This window comes from Littorina saxatilis, linkage group LG1 (genome assembly GCF_037325665.1).
Source record: "Littorina saxatilis isolate snail1 linkage group LG1, US_GU_Lsax_2.0, whole genome shotgun sequence".
Lineage (NCBI taxonomy): Eukaryota > Metazoa > Mollusca > Gastropoda > Littorinimorpha > Littorinidae > Littorina > Littorina saxatilis.
In genome coordinates this window covers 47,657,387-47,672,568 of record NC_090245.1, presented here as the reverse complement: position 1 = coordinate 47,672,568, position 15,182 = coordinate 47,657,387, and the positions used below count along the sequence as shown (strand labels likewise).

Sequence of the window (15,182 nt, the reverse complement as noted above, 5' to 3'; positions counted from 1 at the left end):
TAGAAGGAATCAAAAAGGGATAGAGAGAGACAGAGGCAGGGAGACACTGAGACAGAGACAGTGAGAGAGATACACAAGCACACTGAGAGAGAGAGAGAGAGAGAGAGAGAGAGAGAGAGAGAGAGAGAGAGAGAGAGAGAGAGAGAGAGAATGACAATGACAATCTTTATTTTTTGAGAGTGACAAAAATAAGCATAGATATATGCTTTTTTGCATCTGGCCCTGATCGCCCTAAAGAGGGACTGAACTATTTTACTATAACTATGACTAGGAAAAAATAAAAAAAAGGTTACATAAAAACATTAATGGTAGAACATTATAAGATGTTTGGTGGCTTGTTGACAGACCAGCTTTTTTGTTGGTCCAAGGGGACCATATCGTCTTTTGTTTCATCTTTATCGACCAAGGCCGAAGGCCGCGGTTGATAAATATGAGACAAAAGGCGATATGCTCCCCGAGGACCAACAACAAAATGCTGGTCTGACAACAAGCCACCAAACATCGTTTTTGTCATCATTTTGGTTGTGCAACAAAATGCACAAAAACCCACAGGGAGACGAATTTTTAGAATCCAACTCCGGGCCACAAAGCATCGTCACAGTAGCACGAGATAACACGTCAAACTTGTATGTGACGTCAAACGTAGCTTGTTGACGCTTTTCTTCCAGACTGAAAATGTACAGAGCTGCGATCATACGCTGTGAGTTCAGTAAGTGTTGAGCATATTTCTTTTCTTTTAAGTGTTTATGACTTTTCGTTGTGGATTTTGCGATTACAGAGATTAGTTGCAAATTGACCATCAGTCGCCGCGATAATTATCAACATTGATTGGGTCTTTGAGAGTGAATGCTTACAATCGTTGTCCTCGGAAACACAAATCCAAAGCTGCGATGGTTCCACACATCAAACAATCAGCCTGATTGACTTTTACTTTGACAATCCACGTTTCACCTGAAAGCTCAAACCCATTCACCACCTCGAGTTATTGCAGGGGAAACATGAGATTTATTTCCCAGGTGTTTGTGAATGAAAACTCGTGAAAATGATGACAAATAAGTTTATGTACATGAAGCGCATTATGTCCGGGGTGTACCTGAATATGGCCACCAAATTTGAAACAGATCCATCGAGAACCTTGGGCGTGCATCGCGGACACACACACACACACACACACACACACACACACACACACACACACACACACACACACACACACACACACACACACACACACACACACACACACACACACACAGACACACACACAGACACAAGTTGTATATATATATAGATTATATTGGTCAAAATGTCCTGGCCGAAAATAAAAATGTTGTTGCACAAGATATCCTGTGTGCCAAAACTATCAGACACTGGACCAGCTTGGGGTCAGAACTATGCGTCATATCAAAAAAGTATGTGTACATGACCGAAGATCAGGGCCTGAGAACAATTAAGGCTGATTACAGTGGAAGATAAGGGTTGGGGTTATACGGTTTAAAGGAATGAAGAGCAGTACGTCATACCTGTTTTGTGGGAGATTAGAGGATAGATGAAAGTGTGTGCATGTGGATGTGATGGATCATATTTTGTATTCATATTTGCTTCAACTTAATTTTCTTCAGCCTTTGATGGGAGATGTTTGCTAGGGACCAAGGATTTTAGGAGAACTAGAAAACAAAGACTTAAAGAGAAACTTCCCTTATCTAGGGAAAAAAAACACCAACAGCATGACGTGTGACAGGGTGATGCAGTAGTGGACCCCCTGTAACAGGCAGCTGATCTGCATTGACGGGTCGAGATGTTTCCCTGCATTAAGTGTTGGCTATTTATAGAAGCTGGATGTTTTTGGATCGTGGGTAGATAACCGTGAGATGTGGAGTAGCTGTTTGTGATGGGGTCTGGCTGCTGCTGTCACCTGGTATACTCTTGCTAACCTTTGCGTCCCCGTAGCAGTTTTTACAGGGTTATTAATTCTAAATCCTGTTTGGCTGGCTTTGCCTCGAAAGGTGATCGGCAACAAAGACTCAACTGGACAATGCCAATAGCTTTACTTCAAAATTACTGTTGACAGTTCACCCTTTCACACATTAATAGAAGGATGATTAGCATGTTAAAGCAAACAAACAAAAGGACAATGAAAGAAACGAACAAAAAATACCAACAGATTTATCTTAGAATTGGAAGTATATATAGCGCATATATATATATATATATGTAAGCATGGATGAAACTAGTTTGTTAATTGATGTTTGTGACCTGCTTTTGCGATCCTGTTTCTGCTTTCAGTTTGACAGGATCGAAAGTACTCTTTTGTGTAAAAATACAGCATGTGTCTTTTATGGTTGAAAACCCGGCCCGCAAGTGCCTGACTTTTGATTCACTTCATGTTCATTTCTCTGACAGTGTATAAGAAGCTCTATTACAAAAGGAAGCCGTTTTTCTCTGTTTTGATGGTGATGAAAGGATTAAAGCATTAAAGATGCCGGTTTTAAGTATACATGCTTCCACAGAGTTGATCGATGCTCATGACCACCCAAACAAGAAAAGTTTAGTACTGTGTGTACTTGTCTTTGCTAGGCAACTAACATTAAATCAGCAACATCATATTTCTTCATATCTACAGTAAAACCTTCATTTAGCAAGCCTCTATTTTTAAGAAACTTCTGTTTTAAGATCCTCTGTGTTTTAAGACCCTAATAGTTTTAGAGATTTTCTTGTCACAAGGCCTTACAAATTTACTTCTGTTAAATGCAAGCTCCCTCCATTATAAGACCTACTATTCTAAGACTTTGTTTGGTATTAAAACCTCTGGTATTGTTTGGAATTAAAACATTTCCTTCCCACCTGCACCTCCCCTTCCATTATAAGACCTGCTCTTCTCTGGCTTTGTAAGCTTAAAAAAGAGGTTTCATTTTGATTCGTTTGAGGTTGTCTGTCTGCATCCTTCTTATTTCACATATTGAAGTGCGTTTGCAGGTGGAGACGTATCTGACGTGATCTACTCACAGATCATGAACATGTCCAGCAGTTGCCCCCGCAGCAAGAGGAGCAGCTCTGCCAAGTCTGTCGGCATCTCCTTCCCTGCCGCCCCTCGCAACAGGTCCAGATCTAAGGTGGGTCAAAGTCTGTCGCAAACATCTCCTTCCCACCACCTCCCCTCGCAACCGGCACGATTGGCCTAGTGGTAAGGCGTCCGCCCCGTGATCGGGAGGTCGTGGGTTCGAACCCCGGCCGGGTCATACCTAAGACTTTAAAATTGGCAATGTAGTGGCTGCTCCGCCTGGCGTCTGGCATTATGGGGTTAGTGCTAGGACTGGTTGGTCCGGTGTCAGAATAATGTGACTGGGTGAGACATGAAGCCTGTGCTGCGACTTCTGTCTTGTGTGTGGCGCACATTAAATGTCAAAGCAGCACCGCCCTGATATGGCCCTTCGTGGTCGGGTGGGTGTTAACTCTTCTCACGCCATGTAATTTTACACTCTTCCTATACCTGTAAACCAAGCATTTTTGGGGAAATTGGTAATTTAACCACCTACCGAATTAAAAAAATAATTAAAAAAAGTTTTCATTGCATTGCCCTGAAATTTTTTGTGAGAATGACAAAATGAATGTACAAGACATTGATGCTCAAACTTGGGTAGCAGAAGACGACACGGTCACACAGCGAAAATAAAAAGGTTGAAACTCACAGAACTCGTAACCTGTCACAATCGTAAGCACTGATTTTCGGATCTCCGATCACTTCGTCGTCTTCTTCATCGGAATCAGACTCTGGCTCTGGTGCTTGCAACACTCTGATCGCATGTGCAGTTTCCTCATCGATTCGGCGACCTCTTCCAAAGAAAATCCTTCAAAAGCATCGTCGTCGCTGTCATTATTGCCTAACAACTCTGCCCATTACATCTTTACACCACAAATCGCCACAAACGAATCTTCTTTTGTAGTTTTCACATCAAAAACAAGCACGCTCCCGCAATTTGAATGAAGAGGGCGGAAGTTAAAACGTTCTTATTCAGTACGCATGAGTAATTGTAAGCATTGTACTAGAGGTCAGTATGCAAATGAGCCAGTTCACGACATACATTTTCTCGGCGGTAGCTACCGACGGTGGTGCAGTGGTATAGACACAAAGGCTGGCGGACGCTACCGCCGGTGGCATGAAGAGAGTTAAGCAAACAAACAAACCAAACCAAACCTCCCCTCGCAGCAGGGTCAGATCTAAAATGGGTCAAAGTCTGTCACACGCATCTCCTTCCCACCACCTCCCCTCGCAGCTGGGTCAGATCTAAGATGGGTCAAAGTCTGTTGCGCGTGTATCTCCTTCTCCCCCTCCCGCTTCCCCTTGCAACAGCGCCAGGTCTAAAGTGGGTTAAAATCTGTCACACTCACAAAACACATCTCCTTCCCCCGTCTCCCCTTGCAACAGGGCCAGATCTAAGATGGGTCAAAGTCTGTCACACACATCCCCCTCCCGCCTTCCCTTGCAACAGGGCTAGATCTAAGGTGGGTCAAAGTCTCACACATCTCCTTCCCATCGCCTCCCCTTGCAACAGGGCCAGATCTAAGGTGGGTCAAAGTCTCACACATCTCCTTCCCATCGCCTCCCCTCGCAACAGGGCCAGATCTTAGGTGGGGTTTTTTTTTTTTTTTTTTTGGGGGGGGGGGGGTGGTTACACGTACCACAATCTGAGCTCCCTCTGTCACCTTCTTGTAACTTTTTTAAAAATATTTTCCCTTGAGAAGGGTAGTCTTTCTTTATACACATTGTCAAGGCTTCAAACAAACTTTTAGTCAAGCCAACTTTAATGTTATTAGGCAAATAAAAGAAGTTATTTGCAATAGGGATATTTTGCAATAATACTGAAGTGAACAACTGCACAGTTGGAAACTGCTACTTCAGAAGTTCACAAACTTGCTGCTCACCAGACTGGTGATTGGTTTGCAGTCTTCATGCTGTTTGTGAGGGGGTGAGTGTATTTCTGCATCCCTGCTCGACCTTGATGTTACTTATAACACCCTCAGCTCATCTTCCTCTATATGTACACCACCACAACTAACATTGATATCCCTCAGAGACATCTTTGTCAGCTCCTTGTGACTCTGTTACCCTGGGCCGTCGCGATATAACCTTCGTGGTTGAAAACGACGTTAAACACCAAATAAAGAAAGAAAGATGTTACCCTGGGCTGATGTGCACAAGAAAGTTACCAACGGAGTGAAAGCCTGCCGCAAAGTCTGATTCTTTGAAATCGCAAACAAACCTCAAGTTCCACCAATCCTACCATGGCTGGCTCCCACCTGGTTGGTGACTTTCTTGTGCACATCGTTACAGGACCCTGCTACTTGTGTTAGCTTGTGGAGTAAAATGTTGACCTGATGGATGTTGCAGACATCCCCCGGCAACAACCAGGCATCTTACACTGACTTTGACATCCTCAAGAGCAGGTCATGGAGGTCAGTTTTTCCTTGTGCATGTCATTTCTGCTTGCTTCCACACTCTAAACAGAATTGAACACATTTCTGTAACACATTTTGAACACTTTGTGACATAATTCATAGTTCTGCTAGAGAAAGAGGCACACATAATACACACAAAGTGTTCAAAACTTGTTACAGAAATGTGTTTAATTCTGATCAGAAGTAGAAGAGAAAAGTAACTACTTCTCTTTTTAAATCTAGTCAAGTTAGGACTGAATGTTTTAACATTGACTGGGAATCGAGATGAGGGTGTGGTGTATGTATGTGTGTGTGTATAGAGCGATTCAGAGAAACTACTGGACTGATCTTCATGAAACTTTACATGAGAGCTCCTGAGTATGATATCCCCATTTTTTTTTTATAAATGTCTTTGATATCATATCCGGCTTTTTGTGAAAGTTGCGGCCGCACTGTCATGCTCTCATTTTTCAACCAAATTGGTTGGAATGTAATTGGTCAAGCAATCTTTGACAAAGTCCGGACTATGGGATTGCCTTGCAGCTCGGAAGCTAAACAATTAATTAATGAGTTTACTCATTAAAGTTGTCATTAAAACCGATTTTTTGCAAACAGATTTAAAATTGGTTGCATCGTATTCTTCATAAAATTCTGAATGTAAAAATATATACATATGTCATGTTTTCTCTTAAAATGTGATCACAATTAACAAAAATAGGTTAATTAGTACTACAGTTAAAATTTAAGAAATCAATCCATGAATGATTTCATCTTATTCTTTATCATTTCCAGATTCAAAAAACATATAGATATAATATGTTGTAATCAAAACAAGCTCAGAAAGTTAAAAAGAATACAGAAAAGCGCTTTCCTGCTTACCGCAATACACTATTGCGCTATACTGGCTTGTCAATTTCACTTCGTGTTGCACGGGAAAAGTGAGCGATTTTCTTGCCGCGGGGATTGACAAAGCTGTTATGTCTTTGTGAAAAAAGCAGTGCGTTCAGTTTCATTCTGTGAGTTGGACAGATTGACTAAATGTTGTAATTTCGCCTAACGCAACTTGTTTTCTTTTTTTTTAGACTGAGTGTGTTCATTACTTTTTGTCTGTTTATACATGTTATTGTTGTTCGTGTTGCTGTAGTTGAAATATATGTAGGCAGACAGAGAGACAACACACACACACACACACACACACACACACACACACACACACACACACACACACACACACACACACACACACACACACACACACACACACACTTATGCTCGCACCCACGCACGCACACTCACACACATAAGTGTGCACAGTTCAAGCGAACTGGTATGACTTTAAGTAAAATATGCTGTGAGCAGAGTGTGTGTATAAAGGGATATCATGCTCCGTGCAAGGTTAACTTACTGCATGCTATCACAATCAAAAGCCACCACTGCCAGCCTTAAGCCTGCCGCTGGTGAAGTGAGACTGTTGGCAAATATAGTGGCAAGCAGTGAACGTATGTAGTGTGAGTGGGGATTAGGCACTTGGCCGTCTTACAGTTGATTGCCTTGCGATCACAAAGGGTTGGAGTGAAGGCACAAGGCGCACTAAGTTCGTGCCCCCTGTTGTGTGTGCTGATACATGGAGTGGTGTAATGGTCGCTTGCCAGTGGTGTAATGGTCACTTGCCAGTGGTGTAATGGTCGCTTGCCAGTGGTGTAATGGTCACTTGCCAGTGGTGTACGTAATGGTCACTTGCCAGTGGTGTAATGGTCACTTGCCAGTGGTTTAATGGTCACTTTAATTGCCAGTGGTGTAATGGTCACTTGCCAGTGGTGTAATGGTCGCTTGCCAGTGGTGTAATGGTCACTTGGATAGTGTTGTAGAGACTGTCCTTAATTGAGCCTGAAGTTGACTTTGTAAAGTCCTTTTGCCGAAAATTCAATGCTGAAACTTCAATGCCAAAGCCTGTGCAGCAAGCTGAATATCAGGCTTTATGGACACTGCAGACACTGTACTTATCACTGCCAGTTCCTCACTCTGATCCCTGTTTACTGCTGTGGTAGCTTCATGGTGCTTTGGGCTGGGAGGACATCACTGGATTTGTGTGTGTCTGAGGCAGGGGTGGGTGAGTCTGAAAGTAGTTTTTTTCAGTCCTATAACTATCACTGATTATAAATGACAGTGTTCAGGTTGAACATGACCAAGGGCTATTTCCATAGGTTTCTGCATGTATGTGTGTTTGTATGCATGCATTTTGTGTTTGTATGTGAGTTGTTCTTTGCTACTGGTCACAGGTGGGGGTCAGCTCACACGGACGCATTTTTCAATACAGTCTAGGGGAGAAACTGGTCACAAAGCACCCAGTACATGCCAGAGAGATAGGAGAATCGGCACAATCAAAGAAAATACCAAAATCATTCAATAGATATGGAAATATTAAGATTTACTGTGAAAATGCCAGCAAAAATGGCGTCCAAAAACGGGAACGCACACTTGGTGCATCTTTGAAGACTTACCTCCCGTTCTGTGTTGTTGATAATAGTCGTGTTTGTGCTGTTGTTGTTGAAATAGTATCTAATAAAACTGATGCAGTTCTTGAAATGTTGCAAATTATTGTTGTCTTTGTGAAATGCGAGAGTGTTCTGAGGCGTAATCTGCATACGGCTGATGTCCCACATAGGGTACCCCACTTCGATCAGCGTATCACTCCAAATGAGCTTCATAGCAGAAAAGCAGATACACTACCAACACACTGCATAACAGATCTACAAGTCTGAGCCAGAATCATTGAAATTTACTTTCTGTATAAAATATTGCAATCAAATTTGTTCACGATGTCCCACAAATAACGCAGGTTACCCTCGCCTTCGATTCAAAGTAACTCCAATCTGACTTAATTACAATCGAAACGCAGATGACGAACTGATTCACCACAAATTTGTGGTATTTTACACACAAATTTCAACTGTGTTGTTTCGCGATAAACAGCCATAAACAAACAAATGTGGCGCCGTCACGTTGCCTTGGAAGGAATAACGCAGGTGACCAAGGCTTGTTTCCGATACCTGTCTGATTAAAATCATCGTTTTTTCACGAATGACGGCTCTTTGGCAGATCTGGTGAGTTGGAAACTGTCTATGAATGTTTCATTTAATGGCAAATGCGTACATTCTTGTCGATATTGTTACCTTTGGGCTCATAAATTAAGTCAATCGTCGTGTTGTCCGAAAGTGACTTTTGTCAGCATAGAACTTACTGTGCTTTGATCATTGACTGAGAAGAATCTTCCGATGACACTAGTTCATTTCACTACGCGACTGCAGATCTGCAAGGAAACTTATGGCAGGGGAAATAAGCTTAACTGAAGACGAATAAGCGGAGTAACTGTTCTTCAACGGATTGCTCTTACACTGATCTAAATATTTAGATCTTGTCGTCTGCTAGTCTGCTAGTAAGTAGTCTTCGGTCGTGTGAAAGTCACATCTATTTCGACTGTGTGCATCGATCCGTGTAGTGAAATGTTGATCTTTGATGATTTGGCAACATAACTTCGCTAAATGTGCTTCGAGTGTATCTCCCCGCATTTGAAAACGTCTTTTAACAAGACCATGTTTCGACAGCCCAGACGGCCGGGAGGATCCTCGATAGCTCACAGGGTATATAATGTTTTCCGCCGTTTTTTGAAGAATCCTTTCAAATTTGCTATTCCAAAAGTACCTTATGACACGACTCGAGTGGCAAAGAACATTCTCTGCAATTCCTGTCTCAGTCCGTGCAGCCGTTTCGGGTCCTATCGTCATCATACAAACATACACACAGACACACAAGAACCAGCTTTAAAAGTTAGATTATGTAGGAACCATGTGAACCAGTGATTTTTTCTTATGTACAACAGATACTACAGTATTTCTGCTTTATGAAAAGCAATATTTCAAAAACAAAACTAGAGATTTGAATTTTGACCACTTTTCCCCCTTTCTGTCACCAGTACCGAAGAACAACTCATGTATGAATTGTGTGCAAGTGGGTAAACCTTCTCAGAAGACCCTGAACATATTTTTATGCAAGATTGTATATATATTCTCTAGACATTCCATTGGCATTGATATGATTTTGATGATAATGTCATCAAAGTTTTCAATGAAAACAATTTTGTTTTCTAAGATAGCAGTACATTATAATGGTAATTTTTATTTTTTTTACATTTATAGAGTTTTGAACCACATAGACATTAATTAATTAGCAGCAAGTCGCTCATGCATATGCCATGCCGGTTTTCACTGGTAGTGAGTGCTAACCTTATACCGGGTCCTTCCTTGAGTCGGCCCCACAGGGTGATCGAAAGTGAGACCACATTTCAGCAACATCACAGGTATTAATCCGCAGAGTTACACAGGGATTTAGGGCCAGACGGCAATGCCTGAGGCATACATTAAATTGGTCTGTGGCGTGCATTGCTCTCAGCTGGCCCTGTGCTATGACTTGATGGGAACTTGTCAGGGTTGTGTCCGGCCTCTTGGAGTTCCTCAACTTCCTTAGCCCACGTGTAGCTTCATTGCCAGACTCGGTGTTCTGTTAAGTGTTAGTGTCACTGCTATCTCTGTACAGTGGAACCCCCCTTTTAACACTATTGTGACTAGCATTGCCACGGCGTTAACGTCCTGCCTGCCCAAGCTTGCCACCAAGAAACTTCCCAAAAAACAGTAACTGTAAAGAAATCTGTCTAGCAAGCTTGAATTAAGTCCAATCACCACCAAATTTTGTGTACTAATTAAAAAATGGATGCCCAGTTCAGTCGTGCTATTTATAAGTTTGTCACGCGATTTGTTTTAGCAAAGGGGGGGTGAAAGGGGGATAATTTGTGTTTTTTAACGTTTTTTTGTGTGTGTTTTCTTTTCCACTGCTTTTTTAAAAGTTATTTTTTAACAGAAAGTATTATAAATAATTTTATAACCAAACAAGGTGTAAAACCTATGAATTAGCTGAAATATTGTTAAAATTCTACACAGAAATAAGGAGACAGTACAAAGAAAAAAACAAGCAAATCCCGCATTCACTCACAGCATCCTGACTCAAATGAAACAAAACTGTGACACTCACCAAATGATGTCTAGGTAATCCATATTGAATATAAGTCACATTTTCACAACAAAGTCCCAACTGTACACCTATGAACATTTCCAAAAGGATTAGGCTCCAGCCATCCATTGTTATCAGTGCTGCCACGCCCCCCTTGCAACTACACATTCGAAGATTCATGCAGTACTACCCTAACACGTGTAGTTTGCCGACTCATACCAGCAGCAACAACAGGACTGTTTCATCCTCAATATCACTGCTATTATCGCTTTCTTGAGGCGAAAACAACACGTCGGAATCATGATCTACAGGGTCCTCAAGATCCAACATCCGGAGAATCTCCTCCCGTGACAAGGCTCGCCTTCGATTCTTTTTTTTTCTCGAAAAAACCGCACAAATCAGGCTAATATTGCATATGGCGGAAGGGCACACCAAGTGTGTCAAGGGAAACAACTCAATTTACTGCAAGCTTCAAAAACCGGGAAGCAATCACGAGTCGTGTACCTTGTATGTCTAATACTAAAATAGTCACTTCCCGTCCGTGGGCGTTGCAGCGCTATTACTAATATAGTCACCTCCCGTCGCGAAAGTGTTAAGACCTCCAGAAATCTGAGAAAATCAGGTCTCAAAAAGAAGGGAGTCTTAAAATGGGGGTAAATTTACTGAGGTTCTGAACAGAAAGTCTCAGAAAGCAAGGTCTTAAAAGGGAGGGAGTCTTAAATTAAGGGGGGGGGGTCTTAAAAGGGGGGTTCCACTGTACTGCATTTGTCTGAAATGTCCTTAACAAGGGACAGGCCTTGCTGATACATGGCGTGGAAGGGGGCAGGGGAATGCTCTGCTGTGGTGCTGCAGTGTCTGTCTCTCGCCGTAGTCCCATTACTGCGTTATCTTTCACCTGAGGACAGCTGGTGAGACACCGGAACCTGAAATCACACCATTCCATTGTAGTGTTCCCCTTTCAGGTGTTGACAGGGTGGATATGTTCATGAAGGAAACGGGAAGGCTCGGGTATTGTTGAAGTTGCATTGGTATACTTATGATGAAGCTAACTGCTGTGCCTGTGTGTGTTGCTGTCCCTAGGACTTGCTGACAGACACAAGCTGCATAAAGGTACTGATTTGTCGTGGGAACTGCCGGTTGGTTTCACGTTTCTAACATACAGTAATTCCGGGATTAATGCACGTCTCCTTTGCACATGTAACCTAGCTGTCATAATCTGTTGATTTCAGTTAGCTTTTGAACTGGCACAGAGCAGCACTGAGCATACTTTTTTGTTCTGAACCCTTTGCCTCCCACACAGCAGCATGGTGTGTCTCATATTCTGTTTCCATGAGATTGAACTGAGTGATCTAATGAAGCAGGGTTGTCTCTCAGCATGGAAAAGGAAAGCCAATTTGCAGATGGTTTATGTGGCCGTTACGGGATCTGAAGATGGATTATCTTATATCTAACAGGTGGTAATTAGAACTGTGGGAGGCATTGGGTTATGGTTGATTAATGGTATGGTAATTTACATAGTGTGTGAGTAACCACACAGCGGAAAGTAACAGGGCATGTATTTAGTGTCCAAATGCACAATGTAACACTGTGGGTGCAAGCTGCCACTTAATATCACAATACTTGAAACGCTAATGCAACACAGTGTGTGTGTGTGTGAGTGAGTGTGTGTGTGTGTGTGTGTGTGTGTGTGTGTGTGTGTGTGTTTGTGTGTGTGTGGTCATGTTTGTTATCAGAATGTGATTCATAGCTTTCAAAACATTCTTCAGTGTTTACATACATGTAGCAGTGTGTTTGTCATGGTGTTTGATAAGTTAGGGTAGCTTGTGTATGTGTCTGTGTTCATTGTGTGTGTGAGTGCAGTGTGTGTGTGTGTGTGTGTGTGTGTGGGGTGGGTGGGGGGTGAGGGGTGGGGGGTGGGTTGCATGCCTTACAGTAGTGGGTCTCCTATATAGTTTTTTGTTGAGTTTGTGTTAGTGTGAGTGATGTATGACCTTGTCTATCTGATGGTCAAGCAGTGAATCCAAGTTACGGAGCACCAGTCCTGTGAAGACTTCAGCATTAGGGAGAAATACTCAGCGTTCGTCACGCTCCCTGCTGGTCTCCCCTGCACTGCCACGCTCAGCCCTCGTCTCATTGACTACGCGCAGCGCCACTGCAGTGTCTTACACCACTCAACACTCTACTACCGTGACCCGGACTGCCTGCGGCAGCAGGGGTCTGACAACGCCGCGCAGAGGACTGGCTTGTGTAAGACTGTCTTGATCTTACTGTGATACAGGGACCTGGTTCATGTAATACTCTTGTGATCTAACTGTGATACAGGGGCCTGGTTTGTGTAATACTCTTGTGATCTAACTGTGGGCGGGGATGTAGCTCAGTCGGTAGCGCGCTGGATTTGTATCCAGTTGGCCGCTGTCAGCGTGAGTTCGTCCCCACGTTAGGCGAGAGATTTATTTCTGAGAGTCAACTTTGTGTGCAGACTCTCCTCGGTGTCCGAACACCCCCGTGTGTCCACGCAAGCACAAGACCAAGTGCGCACGAAAAAGATCCTGTAATCCATGTCAGAGTTCGGTGGGTTATAGAAACACGAAAATACCCAGCATGCTTCCTCCGAAAGCGGCGTATGGCTGCCTAAATGGCGGGGTAAAAACGGTCATACACGTAAAAGCCGTGGGAGTTTCAGCCCTTGAACGAACAAACAAACAAACAATCTGACTGTGATACAGGGGCCTGGTTCATGTAATACTCTTGTTACTGTGATACAGGGGCCTGGCTAGTGTGAGACTGTCTTGATCTTACTGTTAGACAGGGGCCTGGCTTGTGTAAGACTGTTATGATCTTACTGTGATAGAGGGGCCTGGCTCGTGTAAGACTGTCTTGATCTTACTGTGATACAGAGGACTGGCTAGTGTAAGACTGTCTTGATCTTACTGTGATACAAGGGTCTGACTCGTGTAATACTACTCATATGATCTTACTGTGATACAGGGGCCTGGCTAGTGTGAGACTGTCTTGATCTTACTGTTAGACAGGGGCCTGGCTTGTGTAAGACTGTTATGATCTTACTGTGATAGAGGGGCCTGGCTCGTGTAAGACTGTCTTGATCTTACTGTGATACAGGGGTCTGGCTAGTGTAAGACTGTCTTGATCTTACTGTGATACAGAGGACTGGCTAGTGTAAGACTGTCTTGATCTTACTGTGATACAGGGGTCTGGCTCATGTAATACTCATATGATCTTACTGTAATACAGGGGTCTGGCTCGTGTAATACTCTTGTGATCTTACTGTGATACAGGGGCCTGGCTAGTGTAAGAATGTCTTGATCTTACTGTGATACAGGGGTCTGGCTAGTGTAAGAATGTCTTGATCTTACTGTGATACAGGGGTCTGGCTAGTGTAAGAATGTCTTGATCTTACTGTGATACAGGGGTCTGGCTAGTGTAAGAATGTCTTGATCTTACTGTGATACAGGGACCTGGCTAGTGTAAGACTATTGTGATCTTACTGTGATGCAGGGGTCTGGCTAGTGTAAGAATGTCTTGATCTTACTGTGATACAGGGGTCTGGCTAGTGTAAAACTGTCTTGATTTTACCGTGAAACTGGGGTTGGCTAGTGTAAGACTGTCTTGATTTTACCGTGAAACTGGGGTTGGCTAGGGTAAGACTGTCTTGATCTTACTGTGATGCAGGGGTTGGCTGGTGTAAGACTGTCTTGATCTTACTGTGATGCAGGGGTTGGCTAGTGTAAGACTATCTTGATCTTACTGCAATACAGTGGCCTGGCTAGTGTAAGACTGTCTTGATCTTACTGTGATGCAGGGGTTGGCTAGTGTAAGACTATCTTGATCTTACTGCAATACAGTGGCCTGGCTATAGTGTAAGATTGTCTTGATCTTACTGTGATGCAGGGGTTGGCTAGTGTAAGACTATCTTGATCTTACTGCAATACAGTGGCCAGGCTAGTGTAATACTGTCTTGATCTTACTGTGATGCAGGGGTTGGCTAGTGTAACACTATCTTGATCTTACTGCAATACAGTGGCCTGGCTAGTGTAAGACTGTTGTGATCTTACTGTGATGCAGGGGCCTGGCTAGTGTAAGACTGTCTTGATCTTACTGTAATACAGGGGAGTATGCTTGCTGCCTGTGTGTGTTGACAGGGTGGCAGTCTGACTTTTGGCATGAAGGAGAGTGCACTGCAGGCCGGAGCGACACAGATAGATCGCCTGCAACAAGAGTGGGCTGCCCTTGAACACTGCCGCGCCATGAAGCGCGCCTCGGAGGTAAAGCCGTCAACGCCAGTGGTGCCCACACATTTACAGTTTCATTACTGACTGGGAGGCAGTTATTAGTGAAGGGAAGTTAACGGCATAGGAAAGGAGCACAGGAATGACGGAGAGACTGTGTGAATCACCAGCAGGATAAGCAGTGTGCACCAGTGGGCTGATTGTAACTTTTGCCTTCGTACAGTGGATCGCCCTTTTTAAGACCCCCCAATTTAAGACTTACCCCCTTTATTAGACCTTACTTTTTGACATTTTCTGTTCATGACTTGTGTAAATTTACTTCCCTTTTATGATCAACTCCTTTTTAACCCCTTCACTGCCACAGTATAACAGCATTTTGGTATTGCTGTGTGCCAGGGCAAAATTTCGCTTTCTTCGGTAGGTTCACTAATCGGT

At 43.2% G+C, this 15,182-nt stretch overlaps 1 protein-coding gene across 3 annotated transcripts in view; it reads left to right on the top strand.

Moving 5' to 3' along the window:
- Positions 1-15,182, top strand: part of LOC138971772 (serine-rich adhesin for platelets-like) — a 38,228-nt gene that overhangs the window by 7,657 nt on the left and 15,389 nt on the right. For 2 of the 3 annotated variants that reach the window (XM_070344573.1, XM_070344589.1), the window contains exons 2-5: positions 2,977-3,113; positions 5,390-5,454; positions 12,513-12,747; positions 14,661-14,783. In XM_070344573.1, the coding sequence (XP_070200674.1) occupies positions 2,977-3,113; positions 5,390-5,454; positions 12,513-12,747; positions 14,661-14,783 (560 nt within the window). The remainder of the gene's footprint in view (positions 1-2,976; positions 3,114-5,389; positions 5,455-12,512; positions 12,748-14,660; positions 14,784-15,182) is intronic. The other variant, XM_070344581.1, reaches the window with a different exon arrangement.